The sequence below is a fragment of the Polypterus senegalus genome, unplaced genomic scaffold, assembly GCF_016835505.1.
Source record: "Polypterus senegalus isolate Bchr_013 unplaced genomic scaffold, ASM1683550v1 scaffold_4090, whole genome shotgun sequence".
Taxonomy (NCBI): domain Eukaryota; kingdom Metazoa; phylum Chordata; class Cladistia; order Polypteriformes; family Polypteridae; genus Polypterus; species Polypterus senegalus.
The window spans coordinates 1-25,000 of NW_024380342.1; the positions used below are offsets into that span (position 1 = coordinate 1).

At 40.2% G+C, this 25,000-nt stretch overlaps 1 protein-coding gene across 1 annotated transcript; it reads right to left on the reverse strand.

The window, feature by feature from the left end:
* Positions 1-847: 847 nt before the first annotated feature.
* On the reverse strand, positions 848-22,901 carry LOC120520134 (pulmonary surfactant-associated protein B-like; the record flags this gene model as incomplete). The annotated part of the gene is made up of 4 exons (XM_039742741.1): positions 22,766-22,901; positions 9,270-9,403; positions 5,436-5,510; positions 848-973 (listed from the first exon to the last, which is right to left on the reverse strand). Coding segments are annotated over exons 1-4 (378 nt in total), but the record flags the coding sequence as incomplete, so codon positions are not given.
* Between the last annotated feature and the right edge of the window lie 2,099 nt (positions 22,902-25,000).

Below are 25,000 nucleotides of genomic sequence, written 5' to 3' on the forward strand. Positions count from 1 at the left end.
ATAGCTAACCAGTTGTATGTGTAATATCACATGGTCTGGAACCTCGCATGTATTTTTGGCATAAATAATGGTCTGTCTGAGGAACTAAGGGGAGAGCAACATGAAAGAAAGAAATCATTCCATCAGGACATTGAAGAGTGCAACTAGTGCATCAGTCCAACTACTGAATCAAAGCACCTGATGTAGGGGGTATTGCTGCTGTTAATTTCTTGCCGGGTTATAAGGCTGAGGGTGGTACCCCAACGGCAGAACAGTTTGATAGAAGTACGACATTGTTGGTTGGTAAGTGGCATATAACCAAAGTGTGTATCAGAGTTTAGGCCTGGATTATACCTGGGGTCCATCATACAGTCTTCATGCTAAAGACAGTCAGTCCCTAAGTGGAGTACTAAGGAGTGACTGGCAATGTAGGTGTCACAGGATCTGTGTGCGTGTGTGTTTAACTTAAGGTGCAAGGGTAGACAAATCCAGTAATGCCCCATCATAATTCAGTGAGCAAAAATAAACATTTTCAAATTAAATCAAAAATAAACCACAGAAATGAAATATTGGGAGTAAAAATATAAAATACACTAAAGTGCTTATATAAAAAGTGTTACTATAACACTAGCACTGCAGCTGCAGTTTGAGTTGGTACTGACTAGAGTTCTTTTACTGAAGAACTCCAGCCCAGGCTGTAAACCTATTCATACCAGGTGTTTTTGGAAAGTGGCAGTCATGGTTGGAGCAAAGCCACTTAGTGATCTGGGACAGCCAGAGTTAGTGGGGTTTAACAAAATGTAACTTGAGTCTAATGTGAAGGCAGGCCTTTTTTGTCAAAGAAAATGAGAAAGTATGGCTGCCTTACCACATGCTGCTGGAAGAAGCTGATTGATCCAGGCAAGCTGGTCTCCATGAAGCTGAAGCAGGTGGTCGCCAAGCTGGCGCTTGATAATTGCCAACAAGCAGATTTCAGGGTCTCCTCAATGTGATCCTGCATAGACCAAAATATACCGTTAGTAACAAACAGACAAAAAAACAAAACTGCAGGAAGACAAAATGGGTATGAAAAGATGGGAAGGTGTGAGAGGAAAGTGCTCAAGAAAAGAGAGAAAACATCTACAGAAGTAAAGCACAGAGGACGAACAGTATAGCAGTAACGCTAGGAAGAAAATGGGTGAAAGCAAGAAGCACATCTTGCAAAAGAGCTGGAAGTAAGTACTGTAAATGAACCCTGAAGTTTGACATACTGTCCATTGTTGTTTGTGCACCTCACTTGTAAATGCATTAGAACAAATCCTGAAAAAGATGGTTGCACTGTCAAGCATTCCTCAGACAGATTATAAAGTAAAATGACATTTACTGTAAATAAACAAATAACTGTTATCCATCCATTTAAAAAAATAACTCACAAATAAACCTCAGATGTAATTATACATGTATCGGAGAAAACAAGGAACAGCAGGACATTTATTCATTCATCTTCTAAAACCATTTTATTCTGAGTTGGGTCCTTGGAAAGCTGGATCCCATTCCAGCAAGCAAAGGGTGCAAGGCAGGAACAGTCCCTAGACATGGTACCAGTCCATCACAGGGTGGCAACACACACACTGGGCCTACTTTAGCATGTACAATCCACCTAACATGTATGTTGTTGGATGGTGGGAGGAAACTAGAGTAGCTGGAAGAAACCCGCAAACACATGAGGAGAACATGCAAACTACAGACAGGAAGGATCAAAGATGGGACCCAAGAAGTAAAACAAAACCACTAGTGCAAACTGATTTGCTATACTGTATCAGGGTTATACATAATGAAGTCCTGAGCTCATATCTCATTTTTTTGAAGTCATCAAGAGTTTAGAAATGCCAGAGGACAAGGAGATGACTCAACAAGCAGTACCTGGACAGAGAGAACCTCAGTCCAACCAACTGGAGGACTGCTCTGCCAGAGTCGCCGGGGGACATTCCTCACATGATGGTACAAGATGGTCTGGAAGGGTTTCTTTCAACCACCACTCCTAACAGATGCAATCAAGTTGAAACTTTAAAGAGTTAATGTGGGTTCATATATATATGAAGGAATATATATATATATATAAGAATATATATAATTCTTTGCATCCCTGTTACATCACTATTTTGGTTGCTATTTTTCTATAGGTGCTGCCATTTTGGTAATTGGTTGCATGAGCACCACCATATTGCTAATAGTCGGGTTTGAGATCATCATGATGTCCTCACACTTCTTCCATAAATCATGGCCATTAGTTTGTCCAATCTTTGGAATCTTAAAGAATGCGAAAGGCTTACCAGGTAGTACTCCACTAGGAATTTAGGACTTACTGGTTTGTTTCCTGACTGCTACTTTTGGTTCTTTCTTACTTCTACATGCCTGGACCCCTGCCTGCAGTTATTAATTTGTATTAAGGCTTTCCTAAAGTAACTTTGTTGCATATTTGGAGTTTTTAATTGTGACCTCTTGCATTGTGAGGACCATGTTGTTGATGACATCAAGCAGGTGAGTGATTTCCTTAGTCGGAGAACTATATAACAATACAGCCCCATCTTCAAAACTGAACCACATAAAGCAGATGACACATTGTGTGACTTCTGACCGTGGGGTATGTCAAATTTGCTGATCTCGTTGCTGGGCACTGTCAGTTTACATGACTGAGTTTCACTGGCCATGTCACATCTACTGTATTGACTGAGTGCTGGTCTTCCAGCACCGCTGTACTTGTACTACTACTGATTCAGCTCAACTGGAAGAATCCTAATGCTGTAACTCAAGGGAAAAGTGATGACCTCAAATTGGGAAAAATTCCAACAAGCCATAAAAGGATCTCTTCAGAAATTTTTCAGAAGTTGGTAAACTATAAAGTAAACACACTGGCCCTGTCCAGAATGTTTTTTTTTTTTACTACTTCTTCCAGATGAAGAATAAATTAACATGGAGCTGTTTCAAGGCTTTGTCACATTACATGACTTTTCCTGCTATATTAGTCATCATCTTCATTTATAAAACCTTAGTGAGTCTGTTCTGTCAAAATCAGAGAGGCTAGATTTTGTCTTAAGCCGTAGGAGTGGGCTGTGTGTTCATGATAGCTGACAAGCAATGAATGCTGTTCCAGAAGTACAATTCATATAATGCAGCGAGGAAGAACAAAGAACATGTGTGTTTTTGACCTTACAAATAGAACAGAGGCTTGTCTGTGTGATGTCTCATGCACAACAGAATGGAAAAAGGAAAGAGATGGCACAGAATGTGGTTGAATGCACCATAGCTGTTAACCCTTTCTACAGCTCCAGCTCCATCAGGCAGCATGCTATGGCTGTCAGAAGAAAAGGTTAACACAACTGTGCTAAAAGGTTGGCAGTCACTAAATTTGACATACACATTGATTTTCAGTGGTTTGAATCAACATGTCCTCTGATAAGATCAGCAACTCTGGCCAGCAAATCGGACAAACTGCACAACTAGCACAATGTGAAATATGCATAAGGAACACAAGCTTTGAGGTAAGGTTATTATACAGTATTCACTAATCATTGTGCTGGAGAGATGTGATGTTTTGTTATTATTATTATTTAGAATTATTCCTTTTGTTAATTTCATAATCCAGTTGAATAAAAGAGTAAGTATCTTTGTCCCATTGCTATGTTTCTGTCATTCCAATGAATGGTACATCACAAACATTTGTAATAATAAAATGCATCGCATTTGTTGTTGTCACTCCAACAGATGGCACATCGCATATATCCACACTGCTTTTATGAATCACATACCAAATGGTATTAAACAGACATTTGCATTGCTTTTGTCATTCCATCAGGTGGCACATCACAAACATTTGTATTGATACATTTTAGTACTGCAAATGTTTGTGATGAGCCATGTGTTGGACAGATCTGTTGGAATAACAAATGCCATGCATTTTAAAACTACATGTATTAAAAAGTACATTCTAATTGATGGCATACTGCAAGTGTTAATGCTGAGGTCTGCATTGAGTTGAATCTATCTTAGATGGGCAGCACAGCTAGTATCATTAGGAAACGTTTTCATTCATTTTTTTTGTAACTTTTGAAATTACAAATATGATTGTAATTTTTATACATTTCTGCTGTTATTTTTTATTTGCTCTGACATGTGCCTGTTACTATCCTTTAGAGTCTGTGTTGGTGCAAAGTGTTACATCTGCAATCCAACTTAAACAGACAATGGCACTCTCAGACTGGCATCTGAAATGTGAATCAACAAAGTAACAACATGTAGTAGCTTAGTGTTAGAGCAAGGAAAGAAGAAAACGAAAGAAAATAACAAGGTCTGTTTCAATACCATCTTGGTTTGACATTTTGATCTTTAGCATACTGCATTTGATACTTTGTGGTTTCTCTTTGCTCATACCTACTTTTACATTATTATTTGGTGGGCAGGCGACAAACTCTACAAAGTGTTACTTCAACAATCAATATTTAAACTTATTTTATTTTAATTTAATAAGTTTGTTTAAGTTCAATAAATACAGATACATTTTTCTTTAAATTTATATATGAAATATATATTTCCCAAGAATAAAAGTTAAAGTTCCTGAACAAATGAGGTAGCTGTAGACAAGATGAGCGAAAACTTTTGTGTTATTACAAACTGATTTTGCTGGCAGTACCCTGGTTTATAAAAATGAACAGCATATAGGAAATTTCAGTTTGTAGCAAAATAAGTTAAAAATGTGTAAACTATGCATGTTTATGTGAAATAAGGGAAGTAGATGGTTCCTATTACCAGACTGTTAACCACAACGAGAAGCCAGATGGAAGGGAAGGTTCAAAATGTTAGTGCACTTTACAGTATTTTATGTGCCTTGTTTGGCAGTGTGGTTTCAATTTGTATAGTTCCCTGGATGTGTTTTATACTATCTCATCATCATAATAATGCATTTGTTATATTTTATTTGTTTCAGACTGGATGCTTCTAAGCCAAAAAATTAAGATGGAAGTACTTTTTTATTTTTCTAATGTTCTTACAAGGGTAGAGAACAGCAATTAGGCCGATTCCAGGACAACAAGGTAGGAATTGGGAGAAAAGATTGAAAGAGTTGAACCTGACATGATGTGAAATGTTTAAAACTATGAAAGGAATTAGTATAGTGGATCAAGATTGTTACTTTAAAAAGACTATAGGGACAAAGTCAGAAACTTAAGGGTAGATTTTACACAAACGTTAGGAAGCTTTTCTTCACACAGAGACCTATAGGCACATGGAATAAGTTACCAAGGAGTGTGGTGGACAGTAGCAGTTTAGGAACATTTAAAACTCGACTTGATGATGTTTTGGAAGAATTAGGTGGATAGGATTGGTAAGGTTTGTTGGAAGAAAGTGGGCATCACGATCCTTTAAAGCAGCAGTGAATCAACCAAAACACCTGAAAATTCACAAAGGTTATGAATACTAACCACAGCCTCCTTGCTTTCCAGGACATCCATGAGTAGCTGAAACATCTGAGAGCATTCGGTGCAGATATTCTCATTCTGCAAAGAAGGAGAAAAGAAAAGTTAACTGAACATCATCATCAACTTAACCTGTGAAAGGACTTGTCTTTGGGACCTACAATGTTTGCCTTAAAGGAGTATTGTTTTTATATGCTGTATATCTGGTCTTGTCTCCAAAGACATGCAGGTCAGATGTAATGGTTACTCATGTGGGAGTGGGGACTCCAACACACTGCGGCCCTATGAAGGATTAGTTTCTGCTATGCATCCATTGCTGCCTGGATGGGCTTTGGCCTCTCATGAGGATGAATTGGATTAAACCAGTTTGGGAATGTTAGCTATTAGTTGCATTATGTATAGTTGTTGGGGGAGCCCAAGTGGAACAAAACAGAGAGTGTTTGTTTAAAATGTCCTGCTGTTTTAGGGAATTGGGGAAACCTGACCAATGAGAATAAACCTATTGTGATTAGAAGAACACAAACTACAGAACCAAAAAAGAAATGTTTGGGAACAAGTGTTACCAGTGACTCGCCTTTGGTAAGCCAGAAACTCAAAAAGTCTCTGTCGAAATCCATGCTTTTTTTCCCCCAGATCACCTATACAGTAATCCATCCATTTTCTAACCCGCTGAATCCGAATACAGGGTCACGGGGGTCTGCCGGAGCCAATCCCAGCCAACACAGGGCACAAGGCAGGAACCAATCCTGGGCAGGGTGCCAACCCACCGCAGGACACACACAAACACACCCACACACCAAGCTGCATGTCTTTGGATTGTGGGAGAAAACTGGAGCGCCCGGAGGAAACCCACGCAGACACGGGGAGAACATGCAAACTCCACGCAGGGAGGACCCGGGAAGCGAACCGGATCTCCTAACTGTGAGGCAGCAGCGCTACCACTGCGCCACCGTGCCGCCCCTATACAGTAATACCTTAGTTAATTAATCCTTTGAGAACAAAGCTCCTTTTTTAACGAAGCTGGCATAAAATGTTCTGTGAGGTACACAAAGCTTGAACTACCTGTCTGTTAGACTGCTGTGGTGGAAACTCTGCAAAATCCTGACATGGATCGTGTGTACAGTAGAACGAAAAGTTATATGTAAGGGCTTAGGTATTTCATGCATACCAAAATGATTTTAATATTTTTAAAAAAGTAAATATATTTTCCCAGTGTGTCACATAAAATAAAGCAATATTTTTAGAAAATAAAATGCAAAAAGAAGAATCACATAGCAGATTTACTGGAGTTGGAGCTTATGTAGAGTACTGAAGATGAGGGGCAAGCAGGAGCTGGATCTTGTGTCTTGACCTTGGTGCATGGCAATCTCTCCTCCTTCCTTAAGGATCCTACTTGAATCAATCCATGGAGTTCAAACGTGAGTGCAGGTGGTATATCTGGCTTGAAGTGTAATGCGAGTTACAGCTGGCAGTGTGAATGTGCAGGGGTTGGATGAGGCATATGAATGAGCATGGGGAATTGGAAGGAGCTGTAGAAGATCTGGGATGCAGCAATGGCGTTGAAAGGCAGTCAAGGAAGGAAATGGCAGCTTAGATTGTAGAAAAATGCCCCTAAACCTACCCCCACCGCTGCAATATGTATTGATAGTCCCCCTATAGTATATCTACCTCCAATAATGAAGTTTCTTAAAATGAGGTAATAGTTGGGGAACTTTTTATTAACTGAGGTATTAATGTAATTGCAAAACTACACATGGCTGAAGGCTTCATGCTCTTGTGTCGCACATAAATCAGAAAACATCATGAAATGTTCTGAAGTTAGATTGAGAGTAGATTGCTATCATTAACTGTTTATAAACGTATTTGAGCCAATGTGCCCTGTGTTGTACTGGTGTCCCATCTAGGGCAGATTCTTGGCCTGAACTCGATGGGTTCAGATGATCTGAGAGTAAGCATGCGTAGACATGCTTCACACTCTACCCAGCATCCCTGAAATAAAAAAAAACACAGTTTAATAAATTGATGAGTGGATGGATGTATTTTAAAATTAAATTTCAGTTCTCTTGATATGTAATTTCAGGGCATCTTATGAAAATCCCCTTGAATTTGTCCTATCCATCCATTCTTTAACCCACTTAATTCAGTTCCAAATGGAGGACTAATTCACCTGACAAGCACGTCCTTCGGATGTGGTGTGGTAACCAGCATATTTGCAAAACCCTCGGAGTTAATTGTAAATGGCACACAGACAGAGGCTGAGCTGAGATTTAAACTCTGTCTCTTCAAGCCGTGAAACAGCAAGGCCAGCCATTTTACTCAAATTACATTAATGCTAAATTCACTAAATTTAAACTCAACCTTTAAGTAGACATCAATTATCAATTCTGAAAAAAGGAAGGCAGAATAGAAACCAAACCACATATTCTAATAATAAAATAGCAGCTTCATTACAGTGAGAACATACTTCCACTCCCAGCTTGAGTGCCCAATTCGTACTATTAGATAATCACCAAAATTCTAAAACGCTGGTTCTCGGAAAATCAAATGAGAAACAAAGTGTCTGCAACTTCTCATTTTATATTTACTTTTAACCTCAATGGTGGTCTTTATCTTTATATCCAATCATGGGTACAGTGGTGGTGCAGCAGTTAGCACTGTCATCTCACCATTTCAGGAGACCAAGTCCAACTTTTGGCCTGCTCACGGTCTGTAAGGAGTTGACTTGTTTTTTTTAATCCATGTCTATGTGGTATGACCTGGAGGGGATGCTATTATGAGAAAATAATTTGGAATTAACAGTGGTTAAATATTTTGGCTATTTTTCCACAATAAAATATAGAATCTATGTTAGAAATATAAAAGGGTTAATAAATGTTAGAAAACGGTTCAAACATATCGGGAAAAGGGGAAGGTTGATGAAATACGCCAAATGTACTAAGAGATGATCAAGAGAGCAGCAGTTGTCCTGTAAACAACAAGACTGGACAGTTGTCATATACACACAGAGATTTTAAGGGTAATAGATGAACATTATAGATATGAGAGGAACAAGAGTTTTATTTTATTAAGTCATTTGGATGTAATCCAACAAACCAATCAAAGTAAGTATCTGGTGATGTGTATGCATTGATCAGCACTGTTATGCAGATTCAGTTGTTTATAAAATGGACCTCTGCCCTTATTATTTTGACTATTTTGATTATTTTGTAACTTACTGCTGTGAAAAGGATGCTCCCTCTTCAGCATATGAAAGCAATTGTCAAGTCTTCTCTTGCATGGTTTCTGATTCAAAGAATTAATGTTTGATTTCTACCACACTCTTTCACAGTGGATTTTGCAGGGGTACTTGAGTCTTCCACCGAATTACTACTATGAACACATTAGCTGAATGTGCCCAATATAAGGGAGTATGAGAGTGCACCCTGTGATGGTCTGGCACTCCATCTAACGCCAGTCACTGCCTTTCTCTGATGATGCCATGGTATGCTCTGGGTCTTAACGAAGTAGTGGACAGTTCCTCCTTTTCCAAGAGACTTATGTCTTTTTTGAGGCATTGTTGTGCTTCGCGGAGCCGAGTAATTCTGGTTGACTTAAATACATATTCACTGCAAATGGTGAATCTATAAGACGTGTGTGTCAGTATGCTGTCAACTAGTTAATGTAATGAATATTCAGAACTTACATATTATATCCAATTACCAGAACCCAAATTAATAATAATAATAATACTAATGTGTAAAACAGATTTTAGGTGAGGATTTCACTGCACTCTGTAGCACTACTGCTAAATGCAGCAGCTCCATCAACATGGGGGCACAAATCACAACATCCTGCACTCACCTCCTTGTGGTCACTCCAGACGGTGGACATACAGTGCTGGACTGCGCCACACTGCACTGCTTTCCCGAAATCCTCACACCAGAACTTTGGGCCAAGAGAGCACTCGGGCTGGACTGGGATTCTGCCGGCCGCAGCTGCGTGAGTAAAGCAGAGATATCAGATATTTAGCTATGCTTATCATAACAGCTGTGTCTACTGGTAATGATGATTATTACCACTTAGTAGTTTGGGGCTTAATAATGTGATGGGATTTGACTAAGTAAGTAAACAATAATTGAGATTTAATTTGAACAATAATTATTATTTTTAAAATGTAAATCTTTCCAACACCAGGACCAGAACTTACCTCTGTGAATGCTGTTTTTATCACAATTTAATTCCCTTTATTAGGATTATTCACTTTTTTATGTTTGTATAATATTAATGTTATACAATTCATCCAAGATAAGGTGAAATCTGAGTAATTTAACGTAGACCTCATGTTTATTTGATACACGAGTTGTCCATTTGGTTTGGCATATTAATAATACGCACCTCAATCCTTTCCCTCGCTGTGTCCTTCTATTCGGATTGAGCCACCTGTTTTCATTGCTTCCTCTTGGCATCACTCAGCAAACTTACCACTCTTTTAGTCACCCTAAAACTGTAATGACGTTATGTCCTAAAACTGCACTGAGCTCATGGCGCTGTTCACAATAAACCCTAACCCCTAAACTTAATTTCAGCCCTAAAACTGATGTCTTATACCTGTTCTGACATTATATCCTAAAAGTGTACTGATGTCCTGGCATTGCGGTTCTACACGCTGATGATACTGGACATGTGCCTTGGAATGGATGGTTCAAGCATGACCCCCTTGTGTGTGTTGGCAATGATGTCATGGGTATTGTGGGCAGCAGTTACACTTTGTTGAATTCATTTCAGTTAGGTGATGCTTCTGCATTTAGATTTAAGTGCTTGACTAATAGTCCACGATTATCATAGAGTGGGACAGCTAACCTGCTTATGGTTTGCAAAGCCTTAAATAATCTCACTCCATCCTATATTTTAGAATGCCTGCACCTTCCACTCCAAGTCATAACTTTAGATCTTTCAATCAGTGTCTGGTTATAATTCCAAGAGTAAGACGTGGAAAAAGTGGTGAGGCGGCCTTCTGCCTTTATGCACCTCAAATCTGGAATAGTTTACTGATAGAAATTCACCAGGCTAATACGGTGGAGCATTTAAAAAAAAAACTGCTAAAAACCCATCATTTTAATATGGCTTTTTTATTTTTATTTTAGTGTAACCCTGATATTCTGTATATGCATTGAATGATCATTTTTATTATGGCTCCGCAATCTCTAATAACCCCTACTTTCTCTTCTGTTCTTTTTCCGGTTTTCTATGGGGTCGATCTGCACCACCACCACCTGATCAAGGCACCGTGCAGTCCCTACATTGTTGGACTGAAGGCCAGATGTCCACATGACTGTCATCTAATTCTTCAACGTGAAGCCTGAAAACCATGAGTACTGATTTAGATCATTTATGTGAGGTAGAATGCCCAGTAGGGGCTGGGCAGTTTCCTGGCTGTGGAACCCCTGCAGATTTTTGTTTTTTTTTTTTTCTCCAGCCCTCTGGAGTTTTTTTTTTTTGGTTTGTTTGTTCTTACTGTCCTCCTGGCCATTGGACCTTACTTTATTCTTTATTAATTAGTATTGCCTAATCTTATTTTTATATTTTTCTTTCTTTATCTTGTAAAGAACTTTGAGCTTCATCATTTGTATGAAAACATGCTATATAAATAAATGTTGTTGTTGATGTAACCTAAACATTGAAAACTAGCCTATAAAAGTGGCTGCATGGGAGATCCCTGTCAGTTTTTTTTTCCTGTCTTGAGCCTGATGCTGCTGTAATAGATCTAAGCTCATTTTCACCTTAAAATAAAGTGGACTCAGTAAAAATTTGTGAATGCACAAGCTTAGAGCTGCATCTTCAGAGGACTTCCTTCTAGGCTTGAGTGCAGACTGGAATGCCTTGTGTGGAGGCAACATACTGTATCATCTCATGCTTTCTTTCCTCTGTGTAAGCATTTTACAGGAGGGTCTATGTAGCCCATACTGAGTATACAGTAATCCCTTGCTACATCGCGCTTCGACTTTCACAGCTTCACTCTATTGCGGATTTTAAATGTAAGCACATCTAAATATATATCACAGATTTTTCGCTGGTTTGCGGATTTCTGCGGACAATGGGTCTTTTAATTTATGGTACATGCTTCCTCAGTTTGTTTACCCAGTTGATTTCATACAAGGGACGCTATTGGCGGATGGCTTAGAAGCTACCCAATCAGAGCATGTATTACATATTAACTAAAACTCCTCAATGATATAAGATATGCATCCCGCGCGGTGCTTGATTGTTTGCTTTTCTCTGTCTCTCTCACCCTCTCTGACATTCTCTGTGCCTGACGGAGGGGGTGTGAACAGAGGGGCTGCTTGCACAGAAGCTGTTTGCTTAGAAGATATGGACGCTTCTCTAAAAAATGGCGCTTTATCGCGGTGCTTCGGCATTCTTAAAAGCCCAAAAGCATGTATTGATTTTTTGATTGTTTGCTTTTCTCTTGCGCTCTCTCTCTCTCTCTCTGACATTCTTTGCTCCTGACACGCATTCTTTGAAGAGGAAGATATGTTTGCATTCTTTTAATTGTGAGAAAGAACTGTCATCTCTGTCTTGTCATGGAGCACAGTTTAAACTTTTGACTAAAGGGTGTTATTTCATGTCTCGAGGGCTCTAATAATGTTAACAGTGTGGGACAGTTTATAAGGGCTTAAAATATATAAAAATAACCATACAAACATATGTTTTCTACTTCGCGGATTTTCATCTATCGCGGGGGGTTCTGGAACACAACCCCCACGATCGAGGAGGGATTACTGTACTGTCAACGTGGATGTGTTTGTGTGTGCCTCTCAAAACACTCAGGCCTGATTTATAGGCAATTCCCGCCTTGAACCCATAGCTGTTTGGTGTGTACTCAGATTAACAAGGCATGGCCAATACTTTAAAACATTTACCTTATTTGTGAAGCCAAATCAAATTAGTCACAAAGAGATGCGAATAACAGTCTCATTGAGAATCAGCTAGTTTATAGTTATTGGCATTTGAGTAATGCCAGTGAAAAATGTAAAAATATACCATGAAAAAAATTCAGATTACTAGACAAAATATGTCTATTTTAATTTTTTTCCTAAATTTCTTTAAAATATAAGGTTCGGGATTGTAATAATAACTAATAAATGGAAATATGCATGTTTACAAAAGAAAATATTTTCAATAAAACACAAATGAACAACTCAACAACAAAATTAATTGACCAAAACTAGGAGCTTCATCATGAACTTTGGGAGGCCTAACACTAAATAACCAGCTCTTTATAATATTTAAAAAAAAAGGGAAAAGCCTCGCCCCAGAAGTTTTATTGAAAAGTACTGTGACTTACTGAAGATGGAAAGACTGAATGTGTTCTACACAGACTCAGGGGAGTTGAGAGTGTTGTGCTTGCCCCCTTTGGAGTACGTTGAAGGCTGCCTGAGTGGACCTGCTTGTATTGAACTGCTGTCTCATCCATTCTGAGAAGGTTGGCATCCTTCAACATCTGCAATAAGATGGTGCAGATGTTCTACCAGACAGTTGTGGCGAGTGCCCTCTTCTATGCGGTGGTGTGCTGGGGAGGCAGCATAAAGATGAAAGACACCTCACACCTGGACAAACTTGTTAGGAAGGCAGGCTCTATTGTAGGAGTAAAGTTGGACAGTTTAACATCTGTGGGAGAGTGACGGGCACTAAGCAAACTCCTGTCAGCCATGAATAATCCACTGCATCCACTGAACAGTGTCATCTCCAGGCAGAGGAGTAGCTTTAGTGACAGACTTTTGTCACTGTCCTGTTCCACTGACAGACTAAAGAGATCGTTCCTCCCCCACACTATGCGACTCTTCAATTCCACCCGGGGGAGTAAATGCGAACATTACTCAAAGTTATTGTCTGCTTTTTTATTTTTATTTTTTTTAAATTTTTCATTTTTATTACTATTTAATTTAATATTGTTTTTTTTTTTGTACCAGTATACTGCTGCTGGATTATGTGAATTTCCCCTTGGGATTAATAAAGTATCTATTTATCTATCTAGGTCTGGCTCCTGCCTTGTACCTGATGTTGCTAGCATTGAGTCCAACTCTCCATGATTCTGAAATGGAAAACAGGGTGTCGGAAAAATGGATGAACGGAATGTGGGGCCTTCTTTCTGTGTGAACTTTGCACGCTGTCCTCAGGTTTTTCTGTTTTTCTTTGAATGGTCTGAATGCCTGCTGTTAGGCTAGCTGGTGTGAGTGAATGTAGGTGTTTCTTTGAAAGTGCTCTGTGATGGACTGGTATCATGTTCAGTGCTGGCATAGCCGGCACCAACAACTTCTAACCCTGGCTAGTACAAAATGTGGCATAAAGGAACTGAAAGGCTAATTTCTGTAGATAATGTATAGGGATGCATAAAGGCAATAATCGTATATTAATTTACAAAATGGGTTTAATGCTATTTTTGCCTTGCAGAGATCTAATTCTGGCAGCATCAGGTACAATACAGGAAGCTGCCCTGAACGGGATGCGAGTACATTGCAGGAGACCCATAAACACTTCTACAGAGTAATTTAAGGTGGCTAGTTAACCGAACATGCATGACTTTGGAATGTAGTAGTAGTAGTAGTATCGTCGCGTGCACAGAGTACTGTTATTCTTACTTGCATGTTCAAGCAACATGCAGCACATCTGCACTCAAATACAGTAAATTAATAGAAAACACGATTCAGCTTACCCCAACATACTCCTTGCTCGTGTTTCTATGCCCCCATTACTTGAAACCCTGTGGAAAAACTGTGTGAGTTGGGGACTGGCATCCCATTGTAATGCAGTCATTTTGTAAAAAGGTGCTGAAGCCCAGTCACGTGAAAGCTGGCAGTGTGTGCAGTGCACACGTCAGTTTGTGAGGCATGCAGCATGAAAAGACGGAAATACTGGAGATGCTAAAGAAAGTTTTAAGTTTGTGTGTTTGTTGACCAAATGTGAGTTCTTCTGAACAAGTTCACAAGTAAAGAATTATACATTTGAGAGAAAACTGTTCTGAAATAATAGTCATGTTAATAGTTTACATTGCTTAGTGTTTATTATAACAGTGAATACTTTAGCGTCAGCAATGACCGCCTCAGTGGATGGATTTTCTGCTCTTTACATGGCTTTTTGAGGTGGCTCGCTATCCTTAAAAGGACTTCTTGCTTTAGTTGGAACAAACACCTGCGACAATGCAGTTGCCATTTTTATAGGCACTCCTTCTATAGATAATCTAATGCCAGTGCTTTCTTTTGGTGACTTATCCTTAGCTGATGTAAATTGTCCAGCATCGTTGCATAGACCTCCCTTCAAAGACGCTGTCCACAGTGGCCACTTCCAATTTTTTTGGATCGGTGCACAAACTTGTTGAAACAGTGGGGTTGTCTTCTCTCCCACTTTGGTTATGCAACCAGAGACAAAGGCACATCAGCAGGGTTTGGGAGCACTGTGTTGTCAGATGGAGCAACAGGGATGTTGCATGCTGCACGGGCAGGTGGCACAACTGGGATACTAAGTACTGTGCTGTCATGCGGTGCAATATACTGTAAGTGTTTAATGCTAGACAGCTGTAGGCAAGCAGGTGAACCTCCTTGTGTGGAGATGCAGTTGTAGATGTACCAGTCTCTTTGCCATTTTACTGAACTGGCACTGCAAACCACATTCAAGGTCTGGATCTCAGCTTTGACAGTCTCCCTCCACCACTGCTTCATGATGCCTCTGCTTTTCACAGCTTGCTTGGGGTCAGTGGCAACTTGACCTGCCACACTTTTCCCCAGCTCCACGAGCCTGAAGCTCCGTCTGTGTCTGCACACCCGGGCTAATGAACCTTAGCAGATGGAGAAGCAGTGGTGGAGAGGTGTCAGTCTCTTAGCTGTCTGCATTCTTGTACTGCTGCTGCTGAAAATGGCACTCCAGCACCTCTTCTGAACTGCCAAACAGGTTTGTTTTAGGTCTCCAAAGCACTCGGCACTCTGCTAAATCAGACTGTAGGTTCTCTTCATATCCTACTTCCAACAACAATATAATGTTGGTGCACAGTGCCAGAACGAACACATAGATTCTCTGCTCATGGCGGTTTGAGGTAGCTTACTATCCTAAAAAGGACTGCTTGCCTTTTGCCGCATTAGATTATAGACGCTCCTGCTATTGATGATGTAATGCCAGCTCATTCTTTTGGCGACTCGTCCCTTGCTGATGTAACTTGTCCAGTGCCATTGCAAAACCAACTATGGTCTTACTTGGAGCAAACCAAAGCTCTGCAACTGTGACTTCCAATTCAATGGTTGAGCCTTTGGAGAAGAAGCGAAGAAAAGCCTAAACCTTACTGTCCGTATTGTGAAAATACAGAGCACTTCCTTAGTCAGTGTCCTACATTCCAGCAGTTCACAAAAGAGCAGATTATAAACTGGATCAAAAGCAAGAAACGATGCTCTAGGTGTCGGTGTTCACATCAAGCAGCTCCGTTTAATCTCAAAAAAACCTGCATTTCCTCTATGCGAATGTTGAATTGGTCACTCAATCCAAGCAGGATAAAGAAGCTATACTTCTCCAAACCCAAACTAACCAGATAGAAATGGATGAAATTCATCAATGTGTCACCCCCTTGCTATGGAGAATTGATATGCCCTGCCTGAACTCTTCCTTAAAAGCAGTGATGCCAAGTTTCAGAAATACAGAGAAAAGACCAACCAAGAATCGACAACTTCCAGCCATCTACACTATAGACACACAGAAACTCGAGTAAGCAGGCTATATCTCTAAAATACAGATGGAAGCAGTGGCTAGACAAGAATCACGGTACATCCTTCATCAAATGGTTCATCATAATGGTAAAAATAGGCTAGTTTTCAATGAGTACCTGTTGCCTGGATCCACTTCCGATCCGTCACTACTAGGAGTGCTAATCCAGTTTAGAAAACATACCATTGCTGTAAGTGGAGACATTATGGCTATGTTCCACCAGGAAGATAGATAAGAAGATATACCAAAGATAAGGCCCTCCTTCAATTCATTTGGCGAGATATTAGACAACAGACAGATCCAGACATCTATGAGTGGCACAACCTGTATCCCATGCTGTGCTACATTTGCCCTGCAGGCTCATGTTCATAATCATATTGAACCTGATGATGACATACGATTAGCAGTTGAGAGGCATTTTTATGTTGACATTTGCAGAGGCTATGGACATGGTGGATAGATTAATAAACCTTCTTACCTCAGGAAGTTTCTAGTTACGCCAGTGGGCTAGTAACACTCCTACTGTGATAGGCCACCTACCAAAAGAAATGAGTGAACTATGGCTGGCTCAGGATTGAATACATTCTCTAGAGCATACATTATGCTGATATTGCTCTTCTGTCACTCTAGGCTACTGGTATCAAGCAATTAAGTAAGTTAGGCCCATACTACGGAATATTTAACAATATTCTAGCAAATTAGTATGACACACTTGGTTTTCTTATTCCATTCACTATTCGAGCAAAAGTGTTAGTTCAGCAGCTTTGGCAAAAGGAGTGACATTGTGGTAACCCCCTCTTCCCTGAAGACATACTATACTTTAGGCCTAGTGCTTGTAGGAGGCAGAATTTATTCACCTGTCAAAAGTTACGTTCCACCAATGTTACCCAACAACTGCTACGGATGTCCCAGAAACACAAAAATTCTGTGATGCTTCAGATCGGGCCTATGGCTCAGTGCTCTATTTCAGAATGGAAGATGGTAAAGGTAACTGGCAAATTTCCTTTGTAATGGCCAAATCCAGAGTAGTCAAAACGCATCAGCTTTTAATCCCAAGGTTAGAACTTTACTCTGCTGTGATGGGAGTTCAAGTTTCCAAATTACTCAAAACAGAAATATCTATGCCAATTTTTTTTACAACGTAATCCTGATAAAACAGAAATCTTATTAGTTGGTACCAAATCTGTCCTGTCTACCCTTCGTGGGCTAACAATTGACGTCAATGGGATCCTGGTTGAACCCTCAATATCAGTCTAATTTGGGTGTCATCTTTGATCAGCTTCTTACTTTTCAACCACACATTAGCTCAATAGTACAGACAGCTTTTTTTCATCTTTCTGCATTCTTTCCTCAGTGTGAAGGATACTGAAACACTCATTCACACTTTCATCACTACCCACCTGGACTATTGCAATGCATTGTTTTATGGCCTCCCAACTAAATATACCAATAGATTACAGTATGTTCAGAATTCTGCTGCTCGTTTACTTACACACACTACAAAATCTGCTCACATCACGCCTGTCCTCTATGATTTGCATTGTTTACCAGTTTCTTCAAGAATCAAATATAAAAATTATTCTTTTCACCTTTAAAGCCCTTTATGGTTTAGCCCCTCATTATCTGTCTGAGCTGCTGCTTCCTTACACTCCTGTCTGTGCATTAAGATCATCGGACGCTAACTTACTCACTGCACCTAAATACACGTTAGTAACTATGGGTGGCACAGCTTTCAGTGTGATAGCCCCTAAAATTCGGAATACTCTTCCTCTCAGCCTTGATGAGGAAAAATCTAATATTCATTTCAAACTCTTATTAAAAACACATCTTTTCAATGAGAATTATTCATTTTCTTGTATATCATTTCTACTGTCTTGTTAATGTGTTTATTGAATTGTAAAGTGTCCTTGAGTGTATGAAAAGGTGCTACATAAAAATAACTTATTATTTATTATTAATAATTAGCAGCGTCACTTTGTGGACAGACTCAACAACTGTCTTTAACCGGGTTCATTCTAGTTCAAGCCAATTTAAAGTATTGTGGGCATCAGAATAGATGAACATTCAACAGCTAACAGAACATCATACCTGGCAATATGTAGACGCAGTTAATAACCCCACAGATGATATTACTAGAGGGAAGACCCGGATAGAGTCATTGCTGAAGATATAGTAGAATTGAAGCCTCCTAGACCCTGTACAGTCCTTCTACTTTTGGTGCCAACTAATCCAGCTACTAGTCAGTTTTGCACCTTTGGGGAGCTGGTTGAAGCCACTGTGAGGTTAGTTGAAGGAGGTGGGCAAGAGCAGCAACCTGCTGCCTCTGATTACCTAGAAGCTGAACTGCTGCTTCATTGAATTCTTTTGGGAAGCTTTCTATCTGAGCTCTTCATAAAGTGACAAGAAGGTAAAGTTGATTTTCTAGTAGCAGACTGATAGCCCTCGCTCCAGAATTTGACCATCCATTCCGGTGGTAATATGAGAGCTGGTGGTAGGCTGTGGCGAGCTAAGCAGTTGGAACATGATGCATACTATTGTAATGGATTTTACTCACCCTGTGACACAACTGCTGAGAAGCTTAGTCAACCTGGACCAGAACATTTACTCATTTACTTGCCGAAAATAGGTGTAAATACTGAGATGAAGAGAGGCAATTAGGAAACATCAGCATTTTTGCAGAGAATGTCAAACATGGTGAGCTAAATTTCAAGTGCCTAAGATGGCTGATCTGCCTCCAACCTGTATCCATTTATATAAGCCAGCATTTTATAGCACTGGAGTGGATTGCTTTGGGCCCTTTATTGTGAATAAATGCTGTATATTGTATATATGCCGTAGTGAAAAGAGATGGGGAGTGGTATTCAAGTGTCTAACAACCTGGTGTGTCAATTTGGACATATTCAACAACATGGATGCAGACTCATTCCTAATGGCCCTTCAATACTTTATCCCACTCTGGGGAAAATCGTATGAACTGCTTGGGATTCAAGGCACAAATTTTCATGGAGGTGATCGAGAGTTGCGTGAGGCCTTTGCAAATCTAACGAGTGACCTTAAGCTGCTTCTGGCAAAACAACAAATTAGGTTCCAGTTCAATCCACACCACCATTTTGGTGGTGCTTGGGACTGGGAGATTCCTTCAATAAAGACTGCACTCAGCATAACCCTGGGATCCCAGACGTTTACTGAGGAGGTGTTGAGGACAGTTTTAGTGGAAGTAGACGGAATCTTAAATGCAAAACCTTTAGGGTATGTTTCTTTAAATGTAGCCAATCTTGATCCAGTGATCCCGAACTATCTGCTTATGGGGCAGCCTGATTCATCCCTTCCTCAGGTCATTTATCCTGCATCAGATCTCTTGAGTAGAAGGACATGGAGACACAGCCAAGTGCTGGCGGATCGATACTGGCCATACTTTCTGAAGTATTAAAATCTGACACGTCAGAAGTGGCAGACAGAGGCAGCTAATTTGGCAGAAGGAATGGTAGTAATGCTTCTCAATCCACAGTTACCACGAGAATCACAGTCTGTAGAAAGAGTGTTGCGTGTCATACTTGGAGCAGATGGATGAGTTTGAACAGCTGAATTAAGAATTAATGGAAGAGTGTTAAATTTGTGCGTTTGTTGACCAAATGTAAGTTCTTTTGTACAAGTTCACAAGCAAAGGATTAAATGATAGACAGAAAACTGTTTTGAACTAACAGTAATGCTAACAGTTTACATTCAAGTCAAGTCAAGTTGGGAAGCATGCACTGGTACAGCGAGTTGCGGCACCCACCACATGACAAAACAACTCAGGATCCCAGTTGGCAACCCCCCCAGGCAGACACACGGTCCAGTCCTACCCTGCGGAAATGACCCTCTATCTGCCACAGCCAGGTGTTACGTAGGCGACCCCTTGACCTGGTCCAGCCACTCGGGTCCCCAACAATGAGGATCTTATGAGCCAGATCACCCTCTGGGAAATGCGCCACATGTCCATAGTGCCGTAACTGATGCTCCCTCACAATGCATGTAATGTGCCTCATTCGGGACTCCATTAGCAACCTCTCATTCGACACAAAATCAAACCAATGGTACCCAAGGATTTTCCAGAGAGACACAGTACCAAAGGAGTCCAGTCTTCATCTCAGTTCACTGGATAGCATCCATATCTCACAACCATATAGCAAGACAGGAAGCACCAGGACTCTAAAGACTTGGACCTTCGTCCTTTTGCATAGATATCAGGAGCGCCACACACCCCTTTCCAGCAACCCCATGACCCCCCATGCTCTCCCAATCCATCTACTGACTTCATAGGAAGAGTCACCAGAGACATGAATGTCACTGCCAAGGTAAGTAAACCTCTCAACAAGGTCGACACTCTCTCTGCAAACAGACACACTGCTGATGGCTGTGCCCAAGAGGTCATTAAAGGCCTGGATCTTGGTTTTTATCCAGGACACTCGCAAGCCCAGACACTCAGACTCCTTGCTCAGTCTCTCAAGTGTCCCGATCAGAGCCTCCGTTAACTCCACGAAGATCACAGCATCATCAGCAAAGTCAAGATCCGTGAATCTTTCTTCACCAACAGATGCCCCACAGCCGCTAGACCCCACGACCTTGCCCAACACCCAGTCCATACAAGTATTGAACAGAGTAGGAGCAGAACACACCCCTGACGAACCCCAGAATCAACTGGGAAAAACGCAGAGTTCCTGCCTCCACTCTGCACACAACACTCACAGTACCAGTGTAAAGGCCAGCCATGATATCCAGCAACCTCGAGGGGATCCTGCGAACCCTCAGGATGTCCACAGGGTAGCTCGATCAACTGAGTCGAACACTTTACGAAAATCAACAAAGGCTGCAAAGAAACTCTGACGATATTTGCGCTTGTGCTCCTTGAGAACCCTCAGTGCCAGGATGCGGTCGATGGTAGACTTTTAGGCGTAAAACCAGACTGTTCCGGTCGCTGGTAGGTGAGCAAGCGATCACGGATCTAATTGAGGACAACCCTAGCAAGGACCTTACCTGGCACTGAGAGCAGTGTTATCCCCCTGTAGTTGTCGTAATGCAGGCAATCACCCTTCCCTTTCCAGATAGGGATGACAAATCCCATTTTCCAGACAGTTGGGATGATGCCAGCCGCCCAAATGGAAGCAAAGGTTGCTTGCAATGCCAGGAGGACAGCCTTACCACCAGCCTGGAGAAGTTCACCCTAGATACCACAGAACCCTGTGGCCTTTCCTTGGCTTAGTATTTATTATAACAGTAAATACATTCCACACCTCTCAGTAAAATACAGAATGTTATACTCTGTTTAATATAGAACGTACCTGTAATAATTAGTAGGATATCGCATTAAATATTTAAAGGATGTCACGTGTTAATATGGATGTAAACCTGTTACGTTGAAGCACGGAGTTTGTAGTTGCAAGTATCTTAGGTTGACAGTGTATAGCTACAGTGCCATCTATTGGTCATTTTCAGTATTGCATAGTGAAATAACAATTAGCACTGCAGAATAACGTGTGTGTGTGTATATATATATATATATATATATATATATATATATATATATATATATATATAAATAAAATGTGCCGTTTTTATCACAGCTACAGTACATAAGCCTACATGTACAGTTGTACTACCTCATGTGTACTTCAGGCATATCAACATCAAAGCAGTGTTTCTGCAGTTGTTGGGTAAGTTCCTCTGTTCTAACTGACACAACAGAGTAACTACAGCCTACTGCAAGTCGGCCTTCTCCTACATTTTAACGCAACCTCGCAAACACATTTGTTAACCCAGCCTGAAGGTCTTGGGGATGGAATTCGAACCCGAAATACTGTGGGAGGAAATCAGGTGGTGATTGTGACCAGATTCAGCTCAGGACTCATGGATCTTTGAGGTGTCTGCACTAACCACTGAGCCACCCAACTATAATCACCTTAAAGAAATTTTAGAATGCAAATGTACTGTTAACATGCTGCAGAATCACTTATACGTCGGGGTCACAATGATACACCACTGACCACATCAGCATCTCTTAAGCTAAATGTACCAGGACATTGATGACCTCCTTGAAACCACATAGCAAGGCATTAAGGCTTAATTTTGTCACACCGTTCGATCAAAGTTTACATTCATTATTTATCTGAAGAATATCGATTAACTACGACAGCAAAACATCATTAAAAATACAATAGAAAGCTATACGTAGTAGTTAAAATTGCACAAAAAGGGTCTTGTGAGCAGAGTCCAGTCAGATTTTGCCAAATTTCCAGCATCTCTTTCGCACCTTGCGCACATTTTGTGGCTTTCTCGCTAACATTATAAACCTTTGAAAATCATGACATCGCTTGACGATGCGCACCTTTCATCTGTATTAACTCACGATTCCATAACCTTATGCAAACATTATTACACCGTATAATAATAGAACTCAAACAATCGCGCGATCGCTTTTCGTTGAACACAGAGCACCGCGAGAGAAGACCGCTCCCCATCAACGGCGGCTCTCACAGTCAGATTCCTCCACTTCAGTTACACGGAATCGGTTCATCGCCTGCCTGTGCTCTCCAATCTGTCAAATAATTTAACATTCGAGCTACTTTGCTTACCCAGAGACGCACAAAAGAAAGCGAAGGAACACAAAAGCAGCATCTTTCATATCCAAGCTGGCCACTTGATCAGGCGAGAACACTTTATAGGAAGCGAAGGCAGGCAGGCAAGGAGGGAAGACGCCAAAAATACATGACCGACTATTAGCGTAACCTATCAAGTCTCAATATACGGCGTGTGGGTGGTATTTGAATATTAACCTACCAATAGAAGCGCACCTCTGTCAATTTACCTCTCTGCTGTTGACTGTTGTGAAACATAAAGATGAAGAAGACTTTTATTTATAGAAGGAAGGAAATTAAAGGGACAGACTTGAAATGTTTTTGTTTTTTTTATATTTTGAATATTCATTTTTCGGTTAAGTTTCTTTAGCCGCTTTTTCCAGTTTTGTCGAAATTGTTAAGGTACAGGTGTGGAGAAATTGACACGGATTTAGTGCCAGTCTTCTAAATATAACGGCTAAAAAGGACTGTCAATAATTCAATGCAGAAAATAGTGTCACTATTCATCTTTTTAATAATATTAAAAATTAAGTTTAGAGGAGAATATTATATTAATTACCCAACAATTAACAAGAATAAACTTACAGGTAGCGGAGGACAAGAGCAGATTTCAGGGACATATACTTTTTAACACAAAGCACTCCTGAGAACAGAATGCCGTTCAGATTTATTTTCTGTGATAATCAACATAGAATTCAGAATTAGATGGAACTATTGGGTTCTAGTGACTATAATATAATACATTTTAGATTGGTAGAGCGCCTATTGCAAAACTGAAACAGGTAAATCTAGTTTTAGTAAAGCAAACTTTTAGTAAGTGTCGCAAAAGTCTACACATTTAAACTGGGTAAACGTTTAAGTCGACGAGTATTTTGGAGAAGGTTTAAAAGCATTTTACTCAATGTGGCACAAGCTCATCCCAAAATTTTGAAGCCGTAAGAAATGAAAGAGAACTCTGCAGTGGATAAATAATGAATTACTAATAGCATTGTAAAGCAATGAAAACATAGACAATAACTCCAGCACTAATGGTAGGGCTTATGGGCGCCTGAGAGGAGCAGGAAAACTAAAGCAAGATCAAGAGAAAAAGTGCCCAAGTGTGGAAGGTGACTCTCTAAATATTTTATTAGTAAATGAACAGTCAAGGGGGAAGTGTATCAGGAACACTATGGGTGAATTAAAATATACAGACAGTGAAATTATAAATGCTGTAAATTTGCAAAAATATGAGGAACATTTTCTTCACACAAGAACCTTTGATACATTAAATATTTTACCACATAGTGTGATAGACAGCAGTTAAACTTTGTGGATTACCTTAGCTCACCTTGATCATTTTTGAAGAAATTAGGCAGAAACGATTGGCAAGCTGCTAATGTAATGTTCTTATTCCATAATTTTTAATTGCATATTTTGTGTGCGTTATTCATCACAGAAAGTAAATTAACAACAATGCCTTACAATTTAAGAGGAGGTCAATACATTGGAATACACACATGTAGAGTGAAATACTATAAACAGCTCAGTGTAATCCAAGGAAAGAGGCAATCGGTTTAGTATAGTTTAATCATTAAAAATGCAAGAAACTAAGGTTCAATATTTTTGAAGTAAAAGGGTGGTAACAGACTTCTCTAACATTAACATTTACTTGTCTGTCTAAGAATACCTGCCTCTCTTGGGCTAATGGCCAGTGGGAAGTGCCACTTCACCCAACCTTCACATCACACATCTGGTTTGTCACAATCATTGTGATCCACTCTGACACAACAACTCTGTGATCTGACAAAACACAGCCATAGGTTCAAAGTCTCTAAACTTAAAGGGGGTAGCAGGCATCTCTAACATTAACATTTACTGGTCCAATTAATAATACGTCTTCCTTTTTGGCTAAGGGCCAGCGGGAAGTGCAAGTTCACCCACACTTCACCTCACAAACAGTCAATCAGACACCTGGACGTCTGGTTTGTCTCGATTGCGATCATATCATTGTGATCGCCTCTGATATTGCCATGATCTGACAAAACACAGCCATATCGATATAAAGACTTAAATACATTGGTCGTCCAGTTGAATTACAGATCATCCAGGTCTCTAATAAGTACTGTAGTTCAAGGTTTAGGTAAGGGGTATTAAGGATTGTGCAGGGGAAACAGCAAACATTTGGAAGGAAAATAAAAATATACTTCTATGAACAAGTTTGGACACCAGTTGGGTGGTGCAGGCTAGATGTTT